Source organism: Acipenser ruthenus, chromosome 7, assembly GCF_902713425.1.
Source record: "Acipenser ruthenus chromosome 7, fAciRut3.2 maternal haplotype, whole genome shotgun sequence".
Lineage (NCBI taxonomy): Eukaryota > Metazoa > Chordata > Actinopteri > Acipenseriformes > Acipenseridae > Acipenser > Acipenser ruthenus.
The window spans coordinates 41537173-41557032 of record NC_081195.1 but is presented as its reverse complement, the minus strand read 5'-3'; the positions used below and the strand labels follow the sequence as shown (position 1 = coordinate 41557032).

General features: G+C 36.3%; 2 protein-coding genes across 3 annotated transcripts in view; one reads left to right on the top strand and one right to left on the bottom strand.

Moving 5' to 3' along the window:
- The window catches only part of hsp90b1 (heat shock protein 90, beta (grp94), member 1), an 11191-nt gene extending 10867 nt beyond the window's left edge, over positions 1–324 (bottom strand). Inside the window, exon 1 of the mRNA XM_034026785.3 lies at positions 129–324. Coding sequence (XP_033882676.2) covers positions 129–177 — 49 coding nt within the window. The 5' untranslated portion in view covers positions 178–324. The remainder of the gene's footprint in view (positions 1–128) is intronic.
- Positions 325–612: 288 nt separating this feature from the next.
- Positions 613–18596, top strand: ttc41 (tetratricopeptide repeat domain 41). Of its 2 annotated transcripts, none has more exons than XM_034025377.3 (17): positions 613–768; positions 4800–5812; positions 6005–6191; positions 6324–6544; positions 7821–7990; positions 9076–9535; positions 9883–10122; positions 11229–11427; positions 12471–12661; positions 12905–12988; positions 13773–13903; positions 14750–14933; positions 15395–15542; positions 15967–16116; positions 16570–16712; positions 17187–17313; positions 17400–18596. In XM_034025377.3, exons 2-17 carry the CDS (start codon positions 4984–4986, stop codon positions 18085–18087), a joined length of 4152 nt encoding a protein of 1383 aa, XP_033881268.3. In that variant the 5' UTR covers positions 613–768; positions 4800–4983; the 3' UTR covers positions 18088–18596. The 2 variants fall into 2 exon arrangements, with proteins under 2 accessions (XP_033881268.3, XP_058882940.1); XM_059026957.1 differs by having other exon boundaries at positions 613–897.
- The last annotated feature ends 1264 nt before the right edge of the window (positions 18597–19860 follow it).

Genomic DNA, 19860 nt, shown 5'->3' with positions numbered 1-19860 from the left:
CATTTTATTACACATTTTTAAAGAGCGCTTTATTACATGCCATTAAATATAATTCTCTGAGATGGTTAGGTCTTTACACTGTAGGTTAAATGAACCGACAACCAAAGCACAAAAGAAATAATACTTACTAAATGCTAGAAGCGCACAAAGGAGACCTATAAGCCACAGCTTCCTCATGTTTACGTGACGCTTACAGGAAATGTTTAGATATAAAGCTCTGACATAAACTATGTTTACCAAATTATCTCTCTATCTTCCACCAGCTAGACTTTCTAAACTCAGATCAGATGAAGACCTCCTGCGTCTCATTTATTAATGTCCTCACGCGGAAAGCGGTGGAAAACGCAACCTGGCCAATCGTGGCTCACCACGCACAACAAGCAACCAATTACACAGCAAGCAGAAGCCCACGTCGCCCAATCAGAGCCTTCCAAGTCCAACGTTATACGTCGAGAGCGTGGCTTCTTCGGATTGGCTGCTGAACAAAATTGTTAAACAAAACAAATATATATATATATATATATATATATATATATATATATATATATATATATATATATATATATATATAACCATTAATTTCGAGGTTCTTGTTATCACGACAGGAAATTAGTAAAACTATTTAGAAGTGACCGTGTGAAGGCTGTCCATCCGGGTAATGGGAACGTTTACCTTGGCAACGGGGATTGTCGCTGTTGCTATATAGTATTAATATTTAAATTCCCGAAGGAGAATCTGCAACATGGATTGTTGTGAGGAGCAGGCTAGGTGAGCATTAAATCATGCAAACCAATGAAAACGTTACGCTTCAGTCCACAATATCACTCGATTTTGAAAATATTTTATTCCAGGACGTTTCAGACAAAAGCCCTTCTTCAGTCGTGTAAAGAAAGAAAGGTAAACAGTGCAGTACACTTGTTTTTTTTACTCACACACGCATATATATATGCAGTGTACAAAATTGAAGGCATATGAAAGAAAAGTTTTTTTTTAAAGATGTACACAAAAAGTTTAAAAGATTAAACAAATGTTTTATTTTCAGGACGTTTCGGGCAAACGCCCTTCTTCAGCTGTTTAAAAAGAAAAGTAAAAACAGTGCAGTAAACTTGTTGTTATTCAAGAATTGTAATTATCCATGTAATAGACCACGATGTAATATCTGTAAATGCATTGATTCTGAAACAGAGATTAGAGGCATTAAATCTTCATTCAACATTCATGAACATTGTATATGTACCTCTAATTTAAAAGGAATAGTCTACTGCATTATCTGCAAGAAATGCAACAAGTTGTATATTATTGGGGAAACTAAAAGGCATTTAGCAGACCGGTTTGTAGAACACTTAAGAAGCATTCTCATTAACACCACTGAATTTCCAGTAGCCCGTCACTTCAATTCAACAGTGATGATCACACTGCTGAAGACATCAGTCTGTGTGATCAATCAGTGCTATGGAATAAATGTTGCTCGGAAACAAAAGGAACGAGCGTTTATTATCTTCAAACTGGGAACTTTGGAACCTCTGGGAATAAACATTCTATTCTAATAATCTTGACATCATCCACATAATTTTTGTATAATTACAATTCTTGAATAACAACAATATATATTGTAAATAGTTCGGTTCCGGCGGCAGGGGCTTCTCACAGGCGAGGGTGGGACGCGAACCCGCAACCCCCCGCGCTGAAGCATATATAGCGCCGATACCGATGTACAAAAAAGCCGACGGGGCGTGACAGGGGAACAGCCCTGCCTGAGTGTTTCTGTTGGGGATTCACTGTGTGTGGTCATTTTTATAGTGCACCGCAGAACAAGACAGTGCTCAGAAAATAGCATTTTTCATCATAATTACGTATTGTCATAATTTGCAAATGTTGCCGTTTTCTTCAAAAGGCCATGGGCAAATGTGAAATCTACTTAAAAAGTTTGATGCATTTTTTTTTATAATGGCGAAAACCAGCAACATTTCTTACGACTCTCCATAGATTTTTTTTTTTGCCCAATTCTCTGTATATACCACAATGCTTTGCGCGCAGTGAGACGGAAGTCTCCATTGAAAATTAGCGGAGTCGAGTATCATGTTAAATAGAATATCTTTTGAGTTGTCCTTACAAAGGTACCACCAAATGTACCTGTCAGGACACTGTACTGTCATTGGTTATCATATTATTGTTAATAAAACAATGAATAATCTGCTCCCAACACCGAAACCCTAAACCTAAGGTCAGTATCCTATACTGCAGCCATTGCACATCTAAAGTAGTTCATGTTTGGCAGTGTATAAGCGTTTTTGTTACTTTAAAAAAAAGTGACCGGAGCTGCTGACTTCCTCAGTTGTCCTGCCAGGTACATTTGGTGGTACCTGCATCTTGCGAAACGCCCTTCTAATAAACTGCAATATTTTTGGCTTAAGCAGTTTTGAGTGAGGCAGGATTTTCATTTGTTAAAATATTAGTGTGTGCTCCCATTGGCCAGAAAGGTTGAAGTGTTTTCGCACAGTGCGATATTATTTATTTATTTATTTATTTATTTATTTATTTATTAGCAGACGCCCTTATCCAGGGTGACTTACAGTCGTAAACAAAAATACATTTCAAGAATCACAGTACACGTAATAATACAATTAGGAGCAAGATAAAAATACAATGACTTTGGTTCTAGCAAGTACAAGTATAACAAAATACCATTCAATAATGGAGCAGATAACAGTGTCAGTGATAGTGACAACCGCGTAATGCAGTCTGTAGAGCCAGAGACAGGAGCTGATGCTGTGTGCAGAGCCAGACAAGTTGAAAAAGAAATGCAAATAGAATAATCTAGCTAGAAAAAATAAATCAAAATCTTTTTTTTTTTTTGTATTTTAATTTTTTATTATTTGTGCATTTTTCTTAAGGGATATCAGACAACGTACGTTAGGTAAACTGTTCCCCTACTACTACCACTAGTTTAATGAAATTTGACTTGAGTTTGTTTCAAGGACTGGGACTCGTGAGTGGGACTCGGACCTTGATGACTCGGGACATGGACACAGACTTGGACTTGGTTTGAGGACTCGACTACAAGTCTGATTATGTATATATATATATATATATTGTAATGTATTTAGACCTTTTCAGCCGGAGTCTGTGTTGTTCTTCAGATAAGTGTCTGTCCCTTTAATTACACACGGTACACTGGAAGTGTTCTTTAAATGCCGTGGCATAAGTTTATTAACAAACTGAGTGCCCAAAACACAAAACAAAACCTAGCCCTTCTTTGGACACTAACTAAACAGGTTAAGGATACTCCTATCTAATGCAGGGCAGGGTAAGCCTGTTCCCCTGTTTAAACCAATTCCACAAATAAACTAATCCAAATAACAATCCAGCACTTTCATTGTCAAAACCCGTACCTTTGTTACGTTATCAGAAAATCTTTCTTTGTCAAACACACTTTTCCACTGTTCAGTTTTCTCGTCTTTCTCCGCTTCAACCCACCACCTTAAACACACAAACTGTGGCCTCTTTATTCCCCAACTTGATCAGTTGCATCTGATCAGCATTTATCCATTAATTATTCAATTAAGCAATTGTTATCTTTGCTGTGATGCAGAGTATGTGGCCAGGGTCCTAAAGCCTCCAAATTAATTTTCGGTACATACACATCAGCTGGCTCTTTGAGCTAAAATATATATATATATATATATATATATATATATATATATATATATATATATATATATATATATATATTGCATAATTTGCTTATTTGTATTAGGTTTTATTTAACTCAAACCAAAAGAAATAAGCAGACACCTGTTTGTTTTACAAAATTTGATATTTAATCCATACATGGCTCAGCTTGAACAAAAGCTATTATGATTGTTGTATATAATTTATATAACACCTTTCTCTCTTCATATTCACACAATTCACAAAATGCTAGTTTATAACGTGTGAAAACTGGAAAAACATACATTTTTTATTGTGATTAAATATGTTTTTTGTTTTTTGTTTTTAAATAAACTGCACATAAACTTAGGGGCAGTTGTTTTTTTGTTTGTTTGAAACGGATCCTATAGTTAACTGCAAACACTTTAGAGCAAATTACTGTACATCACTTATAAAAGTTTCCCATTGTAGAAGCCTATTGAAGTGTAATAAAGCACAGTGAAAGCATGGTAATGCATAGATACTCATTTTAAAGTCTAGAGAGGTATGGAAAACTGTATTAAAAAACAACCATGAAAAGCATAGGAAAACTGCTAAATTATTATGCAGATTTACTATGGTTAACGCTAATAAGGGATATATCAATAACAAAGGATACCAAGCATGCTTTTACTTGGGTCTAATTCTTCCTGGTACCATATCACTGATTTTCTAAATATTTGGAGTGGAACTTGAAAAACTATATATTTGAAGTTAATATTTTTTGTTCTTCTCGTTAACTTTAAGCCATATAAAGTTTGATGACTCTCAGGTATAAAGGTGGAGCCACAGTTGATATGGCCAAGTTTGATGCCATGTCTTGAAGGAGAGCGCTTCAGACTACAAATGATATATATGAGTGCCATATTAGTGCAATAGGGATCCCAGTGAGCTAACTAGATGTCCAAAAACAAGTGCTGAGTGTGATATTGTACTCAATGGACAAGATAAGATAATCTTAGAGAGGGACTACTCTTATAGAGGGACAAATCTGTTTCCAGTATGATTTATTGCACAAGTAAATTCACCCACCACGTTAAAGTTTTGCTTATTTTTCATTTGACACACATATGAATACAATGAACTTCTAAACGTATTCTCTCTTTTAGGTGCCTATGAGTTCCAGATTTTACAAAGCAGTACATTCTGGATATATGCACAAACAATTGCATTATTTACTGGTATACACTTGGTCTTGTACACTTAGCAGGATATCAGACGTATCTTTTCCTGGATAAAATATAAAGAATGAGAAAAGCCACAAAACAAGTAAAGAAAATATTTTAAGTAAGCATGGTAGATTTAGATTGCTCCAGAGAAGACAGTGAAATTCACTGTTGCTTCCATTTCACCCAGAAGACACCCATTCAGCCATTCCTCTGCTCAACCCTGGATGATTTCCACCAAGAAAGGGATTACTTATCAACTGAGATCTTCCCACAGCTTGACACGCTTTGTAGGGCAAGGGGAACCTACTTCAAAGCTGTAGACCTCAGATGGGACACAGAAGAAATCCAGAGCAGTTCCCATTTTGAGCCAAAGACCCCTTGTCAACATCACCCTCGCCACCAGCATTTCTCCTCCCAGCAGCTGAAGATCAACCTGGATTACATCAATAGCTCCTTTCCATTTTTCATTTGCATATTGGGCCACCAATATGGAGAGTTTCGTCCAGAAAACTCCAAGCTTTTGCCAGTTTCTGTAGCCAGTCTTGAAGGGCAGCCCAAAGTGGAAAAAAATCTGCATGTCGCGAGTAAAAATGGCTATCCCTGGGTGCTCCATGAAGAGAACCAAAACTGCAGCTTGACTGAGCTTGAGATCACCCAAGCAGCCTTTCTGAATGACCCCCAGGCCAGCTTCTTCTACTTCAGGGATTGCCGCCACATAGAGGATAAGATCCTAGATACCCTTGATGAAGAAAAGCAGAAGATTCTGAGTACATTTTCTAGCCGGACGGATTACGAGGAGTTGAAGGCGAGGGAGCTTAAAACCAGAATCATCAATAAGGGTCTGAAAGTCCGTTTTTTCAGAAATCTACGTGAGCTTGGAGAGCTGGTGTTAAAAGACTGGACAGGTGTTATTGAGCAGTGTTATCCTCTGGACTCAATTCCTAAAAACATAGGTGAGTTGCCTGTTTGGGTTTTGTGCAGTTGAGAAAAAAGTTTATTGAGTAATTGTTGTGGGTTCTGTTGGGGAAAAAGCAAATGTATAATGTTCAGCATACATGTCTTTTTTAATAGATATTTATAATTGGTGCCTTGGTAGTTTTTTTTTTTTAATTTGAAGAATAACATGTTTCTTGTTTATTAAATAGGCCATGAACTCAGTCTAGAACGTATATTCCATGAAGCTTTTGCAGACAGTCTTTGTAAACTGTTTGTTCCTTCGCTGGAGTACTGGCAGATCTTTGAAACACTGAACTCATTTGTACTTTCAACCACATCTAATATGAAGACACATTGTGGTTTTCCAGAAGGCACTTCAGAAGTTAAGAAATCAAGGTACATTGTACTTTGTGGACACATATTTTTTAACTAGCTTCTGCTACAGAAGTTGAAATCTTGTAAATGGTTTCCACATTGTTCTTATTTTACTGGATTAGTGCTTTAATGTATTGTGCGTTTCATTTACAGACAGCAGTATGAAACAGAACATGAACAGAAGGCCATCCTCCTGCTATATGGAGACAGGGGATGTGGCAAGTCATCTATGGTTTCTTGCTGGCTAAAGTCTTTCAGACAGAACCACCCAAGTCAGCTGGTGATATCTCACTATGTTGGAACCAGTTCTGCCAGCACAGATATCAGGTCTTTTCTGAAACGCTGTATCACAGAGCTTCGTTGTGAATACTTTGGTAATTTTTGCAAATTTCTTGCCTGGTCCTGACACTATTTGAACCTTTGAAATCACCTGTATGTTTTAGCTTTTCTATGTAGCTGCTTTTAATTATTTGAGCTTGTGGAACACACTTATTACTCCGTCTCCATGGATAAATCAGAATCAGAAATATCAATAGTATATTTCCTGTTAAATATTTTTGTTTAATCTATCCACTAAAAAAAATACATTAATTGTGTTATCCGCTACCAGAACACTAGACACCTATACACAAGTACTTTTAATAAATACTGTACATACTGTAATGCTAACTTATGGGGTATGCATTAACTAAAGATTTACATTTTAACTATAATGTTACTTTGAACTACTGTACAAAAACTTGGTCTTACAATAAAAACAAAAACAACAATTATTCTTATTTGCTTTATTGACCATAAACAATATGGCTGTGAAGCAAATAAACACAGAAACAGAACACACTTTTCTTTTATTCCAACGCTGCAGATGGAATATACATAATAAAAGGCCTGCATGCACATACTACAATATATTTCTAATATTTAAAAAAAAAACTATACTGCACTAATGCAAATAAAGAAATGATAATATTGTGTTCCTTATTGATTGCCATGTTTTAGCAATAATAAGTATTCCAACTTTCTACAAACCCAGAATACAGTATTTATTATATAGATTGACCTTTCAAAAATTAAATTGACAGATTGGTAGGTTAGATTGAGGTGGACTAAGGATCAAGAATCCAGTCCTTCACCAGTTACAAACACGCATTACAACAAGTGGATTAAACTATACGTTTTTCAAAAAAAATGTAAATATATTGGTCACGTGTTTCTGGCAATTGTCAGGCAGGCTACAATTAGCTGTCCTGGCATTCTCCAGCTACCACATGCAGCATATTAACAATTCACCATTGAGATGCTGGTAATCAATGAAGTACATTGAAGTACATTTGCGATATATATACATTGGTACATTGATATATATATATATATATATATATATATATATATATATATATATATATATATATATATATATATATATATATACTGTATATATTCAAAACATAAATTTAGAAGAGGGCTACAAGGCTACAAAAAGATCAGCAGTTTTTAGTGTATCTGGTAAACAATTAAACACAAATAGAAATACAGTAAGTGAAAAAACATTCTTGTAAAAGTTATTTATTATCTTAAAACATATGATTTAGACACCAATGTTTTTCTATCCATTTTAAGTCCTGACATGTTAGTTTCTATAAACTACAGGTATAGCAGATGAATCTGATATGCCTCTGTTCAGTGAAAATTCTTCAGAGGCCTGGATGTTCCCCTTGGTTGTCCAGTCCTTTGTAGCAGCAGCTGGACTGAGACCATGTGTGCTGGTGCTGGATGGGATTGATGAACTGGCTGGGACTTTTGGCATGTCTGCTCAGCAGGTAATAACATCTTTACATATACTCCTTGTGCTAAAAAGCTGAATTGCCAAATCATGTGCTGAATATATGATTCCAAAGATGTAATAAGTCATTCTTTCTACATTTATATATTGACCTGATTTAAGGGCTCTCGCATGCTACCACAGCATGTTAATATACCAGCAGTAGTGCTTACTCCATGATGTTAATGAGAAGGTGAGGGGCTCATGGACATAAAGCAAGTGGCTAAGGGCTGTCTATCCTTGGTCTTGGGAGTTCCCCCAAACTGCGACCGGGGGTTTGGTTGAGGCTCACTGTGATTGAAAAAACAATAGGTACATTAAAACAAATCCTGTTTGCTTTTAGCCTTTTTAGGCCTTCTTTCTCGGAAAAGGAGTGAAATGTTTTTTAATGGATAGATGAAACCATCACTACAGTGAACACAAACATGTTATTTATCATTAGGTGTTCTTTATGATTAATAATTTGAATACTGGTAATAATTTTAAAAATAATAGTAAAATCTATAGCAATTCTCCACAGGCAAATGCCATTACTGCATGTGGTGGCACATCACTGCTTTGTATGATTTTTTGCTGCTGTGCCTATACAAACTATTAAGGCCAAGTTGGACCTCTTCCTAACGTAAAGTATATATTCCAGTCTGGTATTGTTCTTTCTTTTACCATTTCCTGTGGCCTAAAGTACAAATTATCTATGCTTTTAAATAGTTTTATAAACAGATCTGTTTTTTAAGCTACTGTGATAATGTCCTGTGAAAGTTTTAATCAAGTTTCATATTATATAAATATATTTTTTTCTTGTGACCTCTTCACATGATAAAGTTTATCTTAATAAAATGAAATACAAAAAACCTGTAATGGCAAAAACTACTATCAGATTTGTGTTTTCTGTACTATACTATATATTGTATATATTTTTTTTGTAAATTTTGTTTACACTTATTTAAATGTATTCACTGGGAGTTCCTGTGAACAAGGTACTACTTTTTAGTAATCAATCCAATAAATATTTGACCTTGTTTTTGTTGCAATATTTGGTAAAGGGTACGGTTAACTTTTGTCTTTCCTTTTGTTTGAATACAGGTGAAAGAGTTTAAGTGGCTTCCCCAACCTTTGCCGCCTCAATGTAAGATTATATTCACCACCACCTCTTCAGACCTTTCATGCAGGTCAATCAGTCGCCGGCAAGATGTCCTTCTGGTTCATTGCCCCTGTCAGCCAGACTCAGAAATCAGAGGCAGTATTCTACAGAAACACCTGGCAATGCCATATAAAGAAGTCCCAAGCTCTCAGCTTGGAAACATTATGGGTAAAAAGCTAAGCATGCTCCCGGTATTCTTGTCTGTACTGGGCAGCGAGCTGCGGACCTGTGGGGTCTTAAGAGACCAAGAGGAGTGCCTGGAAGAATACCTAGAGGTTCTTTCCCTCCAGGAGCTGTGGGCACTGGTGCTTCAGCGTTGGATTCAGGACTATAGCTGGGCAATTGAGAGGAAAGCAAGCAGCAAAAGGAAGAGGGCAGTGTCACCTAATACTCCTCAAAGAGGTAAGCAGGAAAAGCTTGCTCCATCTGTTTCAAATGTATTTTGAAAGTGGTATTGTTTTCATACTGGGGGGCAGGACAGCTGGAGATTAGATGTTTACACAGGATTGCCTGTTGAATGTGCTTGTTTATTATTCAAGTTTTCAAATAATAATAATAATAAAATCTTTATATCTGCAGTCTCTTTTTTAACCAGTATTTTCAAGAAACTCAATGCTGGCCTTCTAACGTGAAAGGCATGAAACAGTATTTTGTGCTTACAACTGAACAAACGTTATTCAACCTTCATTTCAAACTAGAAGACCTTCAATAGATTAAGCAACTTATTACAATTCCTTTCCTCACACTAGGGTTGAAAGGCTGGGTGTCGGACACTCTGTGTTTAATTTGTCTCTCTCGCTGTGGACTGAGAGAACAGGAGGTTCTGAAGCTCCTCGGGAGCCTGGGGTATTCTGGGGATCTGGAGGTGTCCATCTTTGACTGGGCTGTGTTCCGTTCAGCCACCAGAGAATGGATCAAGGAGAGACCTGATGGACTTCTCAACTTCACACACCAATCCTTAAGCCAGGCTATGGAGCGTCAGCTTCTGAGTAAATACAGGGGTTCCAAAATCATTAAGTATAACTGGGTTCTCAGTTTACACAAGCACACAAATCCTTATAATAACTTCCTTTAGGGATACTTGCAGAACAAAAAACGTCTTCCCAAACCTAAACCTTAAAACTAATCACGATGTAAGATAGGTTGTACACTGAAGAATGTATATTGAGAACAACAGAGTCTTAAATGCAGTTATTTTACTGAGTTGTAGAAAATGGAAATTTGGTTTAATTTGAAGTACAGTGGAACCTGCCATACCCAATTTAATTTGTTCTAGGGGTTCATCGTATATGTGAAAATATCGTATCTCAGAGGGAGTCGTTATGCTACATTGTAGTTGCTTTATTAACATCAGGGCATTATAAATTAAGTGTACATTGGTATGTCTAAAACAAGTGCTCTGGCATTTCTTTTCCATACCACATCATGGATCGTTATTGCTGTGTTACCTGTTTGACAATGTGGGCAATAATCCTTACACTGTCAGTGCATTAGTGTGGCCAGTTTGAATAGAGATTTAAAACAGACTTTAAAGGTATAAGTGCAAAAAGTTGTTAACAATGAAATGAAAAATTACAGGTACGTTATTTAAACAGTTGTAGCAACATGCAGTGACGTGTAACGTTATATTTTTCGGAACACTGTGACGTTTTGTAGGATCTAATTTGGACCAACGCATCCTTTTTAGGTTTTTATGAAAATACAATAAATATTTGAGCATTTTGATTAAAAGTATAATTTGAGTCTAGATTCTATTTTAAGTACCAGGTGATTTATGCTTTATGCATGGTTAAACCATAAAAATCAGGTTCTGTCGAGAGGAGGATAATCTGTTATTTTAATCGAAGGAACTGTAGATATGGAAACGAATAAAGATCACTAAACTACTTATAGTATAGTCTTACTAAAATGTCTTTTTTACTCATCCATTGAGAGTGATTTAGCAAGGTTATTGCTGCTCCATTGGATTTTGCCACTCTAGCAACTGTACCCTAATAAACCTTAATTGTTAGTCAATTCCCAAATGAGCGTTGTTGAAAATGAAACGTATAGTAGATAATGTAAATTAATTTGCTACCATTATTTGTAACTTCAGGAGTCATCACTCCAGTGACTGAAAGCCACCCCAGTTCAATTGAGGACCCCTCTAGCAGCAGAAAGACTGAGTTACACCGGCTGCTAGCCCAGTTCTTCCAGCAGCAGCATCCCTTCAGGAGGGTCTACACGGAGTTCCCGTGGCACTTGCAAAGGTGTGGGGACTGGAGTGAGCTGCATGCCTTCATTTCTGATCCTGTGTAAGTATCTTGCTTTGCAGTACACGCACAGTAGCAACCAGGTGACTAGCAAGATCACTAAGTTATGTGTTTTTGCTGTCACCAAAGAAGGGTGACATATAAGTACATTTTCTGTAAGTATTTATTTATTATTTCTACTGGAAGAAAAATTTTAACAATACTTTAAAATTATAATGTAGGAAATGTGTTCAACCATAGAAATAATGCATTAAATTGTGGTTATACAGTATGAAGTGTTGTTTTAAAAGGCATCCCCCTACTTAATGTTTGTACACATCAAGCCACGTGGGAATTTTTTAGTATTTTCTCCCAATTTAGAATATCCAATTATTTTTAGGCTCAGCTTACCACTACCACCCCCGCGCTGACTCGGGAGCGGCGAAGACGAACACACGCTGTACTCCGAAACGTGTGCCGTCAGCCGACTGCTTTTTTCACTCTGCAGGCCGCCATGCAGCCACCTCAGAGTTACAGCGTCGGAGGACAACGCAGCTCTGGGCAGCTTACAGGCAAGCCCGCAGACGCCCGGCCAGACTACAGGGGTCGCTGGTGCGTGGTGAGCCACGGACACCCTGGCCGATCTAAGCCCCCCCGGGCGACGCTCGGCCAATTGTGCGCCACCACTTGGGAACTCTTGTATTTTTTGGTTCTGCTGTCCGAGTAACAATTCCAACTTCCTGTTGCTGTTGTTGGTGCCTGTTTGATGCTGACAATTGGGGCATTGCCCACGAGTGTACCTGGCAAACATGAGCAGACTCCGCACCACTGCATTCACAGTAGACCAAAAAATAGACCAAAGCTATCGCAAAGCGGCCCTCTGGAGCAGGCCACTTTTAGGACTGCTAGATCTGGGCTGGACCTGGGACAGCTGCTTTTACACAACAAAAAGACCATTTACACAAGCCACTTTTAAGCTGTCTGTCGGCTTAAAAGTGGCTTGTGTAAACGGGGTCTTCTTGTTCCCATTCCACAGCTGTAAACACCACTACATGTTTTTAAGTAATGGTGATATATTTTCAAAATGTTATTTTTTCTTTTTTCAGAACTGTTGGTTTTGTGTCCAGCAACTCATATTCATATTCCCATCAGCAGAAGATGGACCTTGTTCAGTACTGGAATGTTTTGTCAGAAAAAGGCTACAACCCTTTTGTCTCTTATCAGAACCTAGTCAGGGAAATAACTACAGACTCCCACCATGAATCAGAAGGAAGGAAAAGTACAGTTGCATTCATAGGTACTGAATAAAACATTGTAATATGTGCTTCATACTGTGCTTACACGTTATTTTAGATGAATATAAAAATGTTGGCTGTCAGTACTTTATTAGTTACATTTGATTGTCTGTTGTTGTTAATTTAATTTAAATTTAATTTAAAAATGCTTATAATTGCCTTCAGTGTTTCTGTCAAGCTAAATTATTAATCTAGAATAAAACTCCCCCCTCACCTTCTATTTTCAATGTTTATTATTGTTGCAGGTGATCCTGAAGATTGTGAGAATGAGACAAACAGGACTAACAGTACATTCCTCAATGAAGCCCTTAGCAGAGACAAAGGCAAAGGTAATTGTTAGTTGTCCCAATAGCCCCACCTGTCCCACTTTTTCTGAATTGGGTCAACTAGACCAGGGGTCGGCAACCATTTTGTGCAAGAGCGCCAAACTGAATTAAGAGCAAGTGGTTTGCAAAAAGCCAGTCGTTATAGCAAATGAAGCCCTATACATGGTAAAACACCAAGAAGAGCAGAGGGCAGGTGGACCTAAAATAACAGCGCGGTTGAATGTTACATGGTAGATTTGTATTAATGCTACTGGTATGGTCTTAAATATATATATATATATATATATATATATATATATATATATATATATATATATATATATATATATATATATTTATGTGAATGACTAAGAGATTTAGGAGCCATATTTGATCATTCGACCCCTGAACTACACAAACGCTTGGGCTATGCGTGAGTGTAATGGATTTTCTATGGGGTTTTGTGGAGGGTGTTGTTCTTCTGTGTTATTTGTCCTATTCGAATGCCAAGGTGGGAAAAGGGAAGATACGAAACTATAAAATGGCTTGGGTCAGAAGCAAGAATAAAAAGATAAAATGGAGTTAGTTTTGAACTTCAATGTTTCATACAGTGTCTGAAATTAAATATTTTTTTTGTTTGGGGGTGGCTTTTAAATTGTGATCTTAGGAGCTATTAGCAACTACTATTTTCACAGCTTTCTTGTTGGCATTTGAGACTCTTTACAATGGGAAATATTTTGAATGTGAAAACTTGTCCATTTACCAGTGAGTATTCAGTGTTAAAATCTTGTTTTATTAAACCTTGCAGATGAGTTATCCTTGCTAGACAAGTGTACTCAACGAAGGCTAATAGTTTTCGCTGCAGAAATACTAGATGATCTGCGAATGACACCAGAAGCTGAGGAGCTGCTGTTGGTGTCCGAGTCTCTGCTTTCTGAGGTATAATAAAACATTTTCATAATGTAAAAGATTTATTGGGACAAATTCTGCCAATATACAGCTCTTATTCAAATAATGATATTGTGTAACCTGTATTTCAATGGATTTTTAAAGTAAGTCATATATACTGTGGAGGATTTAACTTACTTTAAGGTTCATGTACCCCTTTTTAGCAGACCCAGAAGTGTAAGTTTTTAAGCACTTTTGTGCCATTTTTATTATTTACAGAAATAAAAGAAAAAAAAAATCAGAACAAAAGCCTAACTCCCACATGTAGTACTAAACTATACATTTTACTTCAGGTTCTAACTATATCGGACAGCTAAACCGTTTACCGATTACAAAGACCACTATTTTACACACACACAGTTTTAACGTTTAACTAACCCTCCAGTTTACACAATACCTGAGTCTTGCTACCAACAGCCACTTCTTGCCATACAGACTGCCTCCTATAAATGTTCTTTCCCTCTTATATACCTGCCTGCTAATTCCTAGCAGGTGTTGCTCATTAATTATGAGAGCCAGGTGAACCTCATCCTGGGCTCCCTCCCATGGCATTCTGGGGAATGTAGTCCTTTAGCCCCTCCTGGACTACATTTTTCTCTCCTCCTCCCCCTAGTCTGCCACAATATATAGCCCTGTTAGGTAAGGCACTTTGGCACTAACACACTAGTGGATTTATACTAGCACTAGTAATAAACCTAGTAATACATTTAGACAAATGGATGTATCAGTTATTGCTTGCAAGAGTAGGTACCATAATATGTGAATTTAGTGTCTGTCTGGAGTGCACTGTAATTTGTTATGCAAATAACAAAATGCAGTTATTATTTAAAATTTCAGACTAATATGCAGGAGGAAAAGAGGATGCACATTCTGCTCAGAGTTCAGCAGTTTCTAGGGGACCTGTACTATAGAACAGGTAATCTGCAAGAGGCTGAGAGTTATTGGTTCAAGGCTTTGGCCACTGCAGAGCCCTTATTAACATGCTGTAATAACATCACTGAAGATATTAAAAAAGCAAAAGGTAAGTGTTTTGGTAGCATGTTAGATTATATTGCTGATTAAGTCAACTGCTGTTACAGTATTACATTAATTATTGGGTATGGAGGAAAACTGTATCTTGAGATTTTGCTTATCTGTAAAGCCAGTCTCTTGTGCTATCCATGAAGACCAGTCATTGGTTGTGGGGAAGCTGTTAAAGTCTACCACTGTTAGGCTGTGTTACCTGAGAAGACCTACAGATAAAAGCAGATAAAAGCATACAATAGATAATCAATACTATTTAAACATAAATCTAGAACGCGGGTTCTAAATCTTTTAGAAAACAATGCCTTAAATATGTATTAGTTCCAATGTTTGTGTACTTTATTTAATGTTAAATGTACTTTAAAAAGTCCAAAATGTTTTTTTTTCTGTTTTAAATAAGTGCACAGTTGTTAATATCACTCAACAATGTTATTAATGTAAAGTTGTATTTTTTTATAGGTCAAATACTGTGTAAATTGAGTCAGGTACTTATTGAAGGTGGTTCCAATAAAATCCAAGGGATTCTTGAGGAGATCTGTGCACTCCCTGAAATAAGTTCTCACCCCTGTGGAGAGGCTACTATAAAATACATTCATGGGCTCTACAAGTAAGAAAGATCCGAGACCTTCAAATAATGCTTTGGAAAAGTGAACATTTTGCATCCTATGTCCTAAATGTACTGGTCTTTCAAGTTAGTTACAGTTAGTTACAGTCTTTAGTTGGAAATGGACACTTGACATTAGACATTTTATTCTCCATAGGGTCATGCTACTGGAAAATTGAAAGGTACCTTACTAATCTAGACAGTCTCCCAAGTTATTATTATATAATTATCACCTATGCTATCAGCATAGCAGCATGCTTTTAAAAATAATTTCATCTACGCGTTTTTTCTTTTAAAAAACTCAAATATACTTCTTTTACGATAAAGTATTTTAAAAATATTTTGACATCAGTAATGCTCAAAGTGTTGATCAATGTTTTATTGATAGTTACAATATTTTTCTAAATATTTTATTAATTATTTCTAGGTTTTCTTGGGGAGATTTTTCTGATGCAGAAATCAGCTTTCAGGAAGCTCTGGGTCTAAGAAAGTGTTGGTATGGTCCAATGCACCCCCTAGTGGCTGAAGTAGAGGAGTACATGGCAGACCTCCTCTGTAATGCAAAGACTGAGACTGGGTAAAGGCAGTAACTTGAACACAAATAAGTGTCCTTCCCACTGTACATTCATTCATTATTATTAATTAACCAGGGACGTACCTATTGAGAGAAAAATTTATAAGGGGGGGGGGTCCTGATGCAAAAAAACTTAAACCAGTCAGATCAAACCAGTAGCAGTACTCACTTTTTGCTCTCCCACTCTAGGGCATTCTAACCCTGTCCTTTACCCTCTAATATCAAATTATATTTATATAACTATACTTTGTGTCAAAAAACATAATGAAAAATGCAATGAATTTATGAAATATGCAATTTTTGACTTTTAGGCCATCAAAATACTGTAGCATATATACCAATTAACATATTTAATTGAACAGTCAAGTACCACTGATCTATCTATATAAAAAGTAATTTTACATACAGTGCACAGAATGTCTGTATTTTAATGTTCTGTACTTTTTGCATTGCTAGTATTTCCAGGTCCAGCAGAAGAAGAGCGCTAGAACTTTATCGACATGTATTGGAGGTTAAAGAAGCAGCAAAGCTCCAGGCATTATCTCCACACGTTGCACAGCCTTTAGGGTGTAGCCTGGCCAGCACTCTTTATAAATTAGGTATATGCTGTTCTAAAACTCATTAACTGATTTGTATGATCAATCAACATCAATTTAAAAAAAAAGTACTTAGAAATACAAAGTATTGTAGTTGCATGTACCTGGTTTATTGTTTCACAAAATAAAACAATGTATAACACAACTAAGAACAGTACCTAATGGGTTTCTGATACATATACATACATTTCTCCTATTATTCTACTCCAATATACATTTTGTCATTTCATCACTTTTAAGGTTTTTTTTTGTTTTTTTTAGCAGTCATACCATGAACCAAGGTTATCTTGACTATACAAAGTATACACACATTTTTTAACTAGTGTTTTTTAGCATGTCTATGAAACTAAAACAATGTTAAACAAAACCTAATAGAAAATCTGCTTAGAAGGATAAGAAAAGAAAAACTTGACACCTGGATGTACATTAATACTGATGCATTAAACATTTTTGGAATCTCAATTTTTATTTTAACAGGTAAACTGTTACTGATTAACTCCAGTCTGCAGGAAAAACGTGAAGCAGTGGAGCTTTTACAAAAAGCAATGGATCTTCGGGTCCTCTTGCTCGGTCCCAACCACAGTTTGTCTAAAGAAGTGTTGTGGTAAGAGCTACTTTTATCTTAGTACTGATTGACTACAAATATCTTTATTCCACGGTAGTTTTGTTTAAATTAATTCTTTCCCACAGGATTTTGAAAAATGAGACTGAAGCCACTGACTTAACACTTCCTAGGCAGAATAACATGCTACAAGAGCAAGAGAAGGTCTTTCAATCTGGAAGGAGCACCCCACTGAACTCCCGACCACAGACGAACATGAAGCTGAGGCAGAGACCCAAAAGCTGCTTTCAACTGAGATCCTGTACCAGTACTGTCAGCAACGGACTTGAAGTGTCAGTCAACCTTCAGTCCTATCTAGAGGAACCTCCAAAGAAAAGTTCTGTTCAAAACCACTTTACCAACCAAAGTGCCTGCAGTGTCAGTGTAGGGAAAGGACTAGGGAGTGACAATGTAAAGATCAAAACGGACATCTCTGTGTCTTCGCATGACACCCGACATGGTTCATCAAGGGATATTGTGTCGGTCAAAAGTGATGGTGCATGGCCTGTGTTATCAAGAAGAGGTGTTGTATCAGTTGCAAGCCATGCCCAAAAATGCTCAGTATACAGGCCTCAGACTGTATGCCAGACCTCCATATCAGGACTTTACAGTACCATCAGAGATTTGATGCCATCACTTACACTGGATGTGTCAGACAGACACAGAGTGCTCCACCGAATGGCTTGGTACCATGTACCAGGCAGGTACCCTACTCTTCATAAACCATTTCCTCCCAAACGGAATCTGCTGAGAAGTAGCTTTCAGGCAAACAGATAGGTGTGACAGCCAGTTGTTGCTGTAACATGGTCTCTGATATGCAGCTCATGCCAGTGTTCTATGTTCTCGTGCTAAGCGACTAATCACCTTATATTCTTTATATCTCTTGATATTATTAGGCGGCTTTCTACTATACATTCATTTCAGAAATCATTTCACCATTTTTTCTCTGTAACATATGCCATTCATAACAGTGGCATCAAGAATGCTTTCAGGAATGCTAAATAATTATATTTTTAATAGATACACCACAAACCTGCAAAAATATAGATTCTGCTGGGAATTTGTGATTGTTTGTGATTATACAGTATAATTTATATAGACATGGAATTATTACTAGTTTTGTTACATTACTGGTTATTTTTTTTTAAGAAAATTATGAAAATAAAATGCTGGTGTTAGGACACTGATAAATCTGCCCCAGATGGTTCTGTCCCACTCTTTTTTATATGTATCAGTGTGTGCATGGTGAATAAGCAAACAAAATAAATAAACTGTGGTTTAAGTTTTTTAGTCAATGTTTTCTTTATATTAAATTTACCTATAAATTAAAGTTGGGTGTACAGAATGCCACCACCATCTTTTACAGGTCAATTTTCTAAAACGGCAAAACAAAATAACTTAATAAAAACAAACTTTCTAACGGTAAATAGGCAAAATCACTTCTCCTAGAGAAACTTAGTATAGTAGAATCAAACAGGATTTTGGTTACTTAAACCTTGTGAAAGAAAACACAATACTCCCTAGTTCAGTCCCTTTTATTCCCAGTATTAAAACAAGACTAATATGAATGATGGTACATCTTGTGTGTAATTTGTTAAAAATCTAACTGATGTGTAGTCAATATAAAACTGGTCAGCTTCCATTTTAACACCTGACTGATTCATGTGATTCATGTGATCTGATTCTACACAAAAATAATTTATTTTAACAAATTATTTCCATTATTCTTATTTTTTATTTTAGCTTTTCTCTTCACATATTTTTTAGAAAACAAAAAAGCACAAACAAAATCTCAATGCATTTCGACAGTCATGAGTAGATTTAATTTGATACAGAGGAACACCCCTTTTTTTATACACTCAGTTTTCTACAGATTAATCACCTTTACATCACAAACCTTCTATTGACAATTAGAACAATATAAAACAACTGAAAATAATAAGTATTAGGTACAGAAACAAAAGGCAAAAATATTTTTTATATTATTTTAAACACTCAAAACTTTTTATACCACTAGATATTCTTAAGTTACTTTTTTCTTTTTACTCTGCAACTTGATATACAAAAAAAAGACCCAGTCTTCAACAACCACTGCAGATTGAACTGCGAGTTTTGGCTTTGTGCCCAGTGTAGCTGGGCCTGTTCAGTTTATTGCTCAAAAGGAAATAACATGTTTTCTTATATGAAGAACTCATTCAGACCCTCGCATGTTCCAGAGACCATGCCCTTGGAGATGGCATTGTGCAGATTGCAAAATGGGGTCAAAACTGATCTGATCCACAGTGTGTATTTTTTATTTATTTTTGCTAAATCATAACATTTGCATAAAACTAAAAATATTAAAGACAAAAGTGTAAATGTATGTCAAAAACAATTTGTTTTACTTTTTTGTTTACTTTTTCAAAATAGCTCAAATGAGATACATGTTGATTCCTGCAAGATTTTATTTTATTACCGATATTGGAAAGACTGAGTCACCCAGTGGCTTGAGAAGCTTAAGTGGTGACAGTTTCCTAAATCGGGATTTGAATCTGTGCGTCTCCTACATTT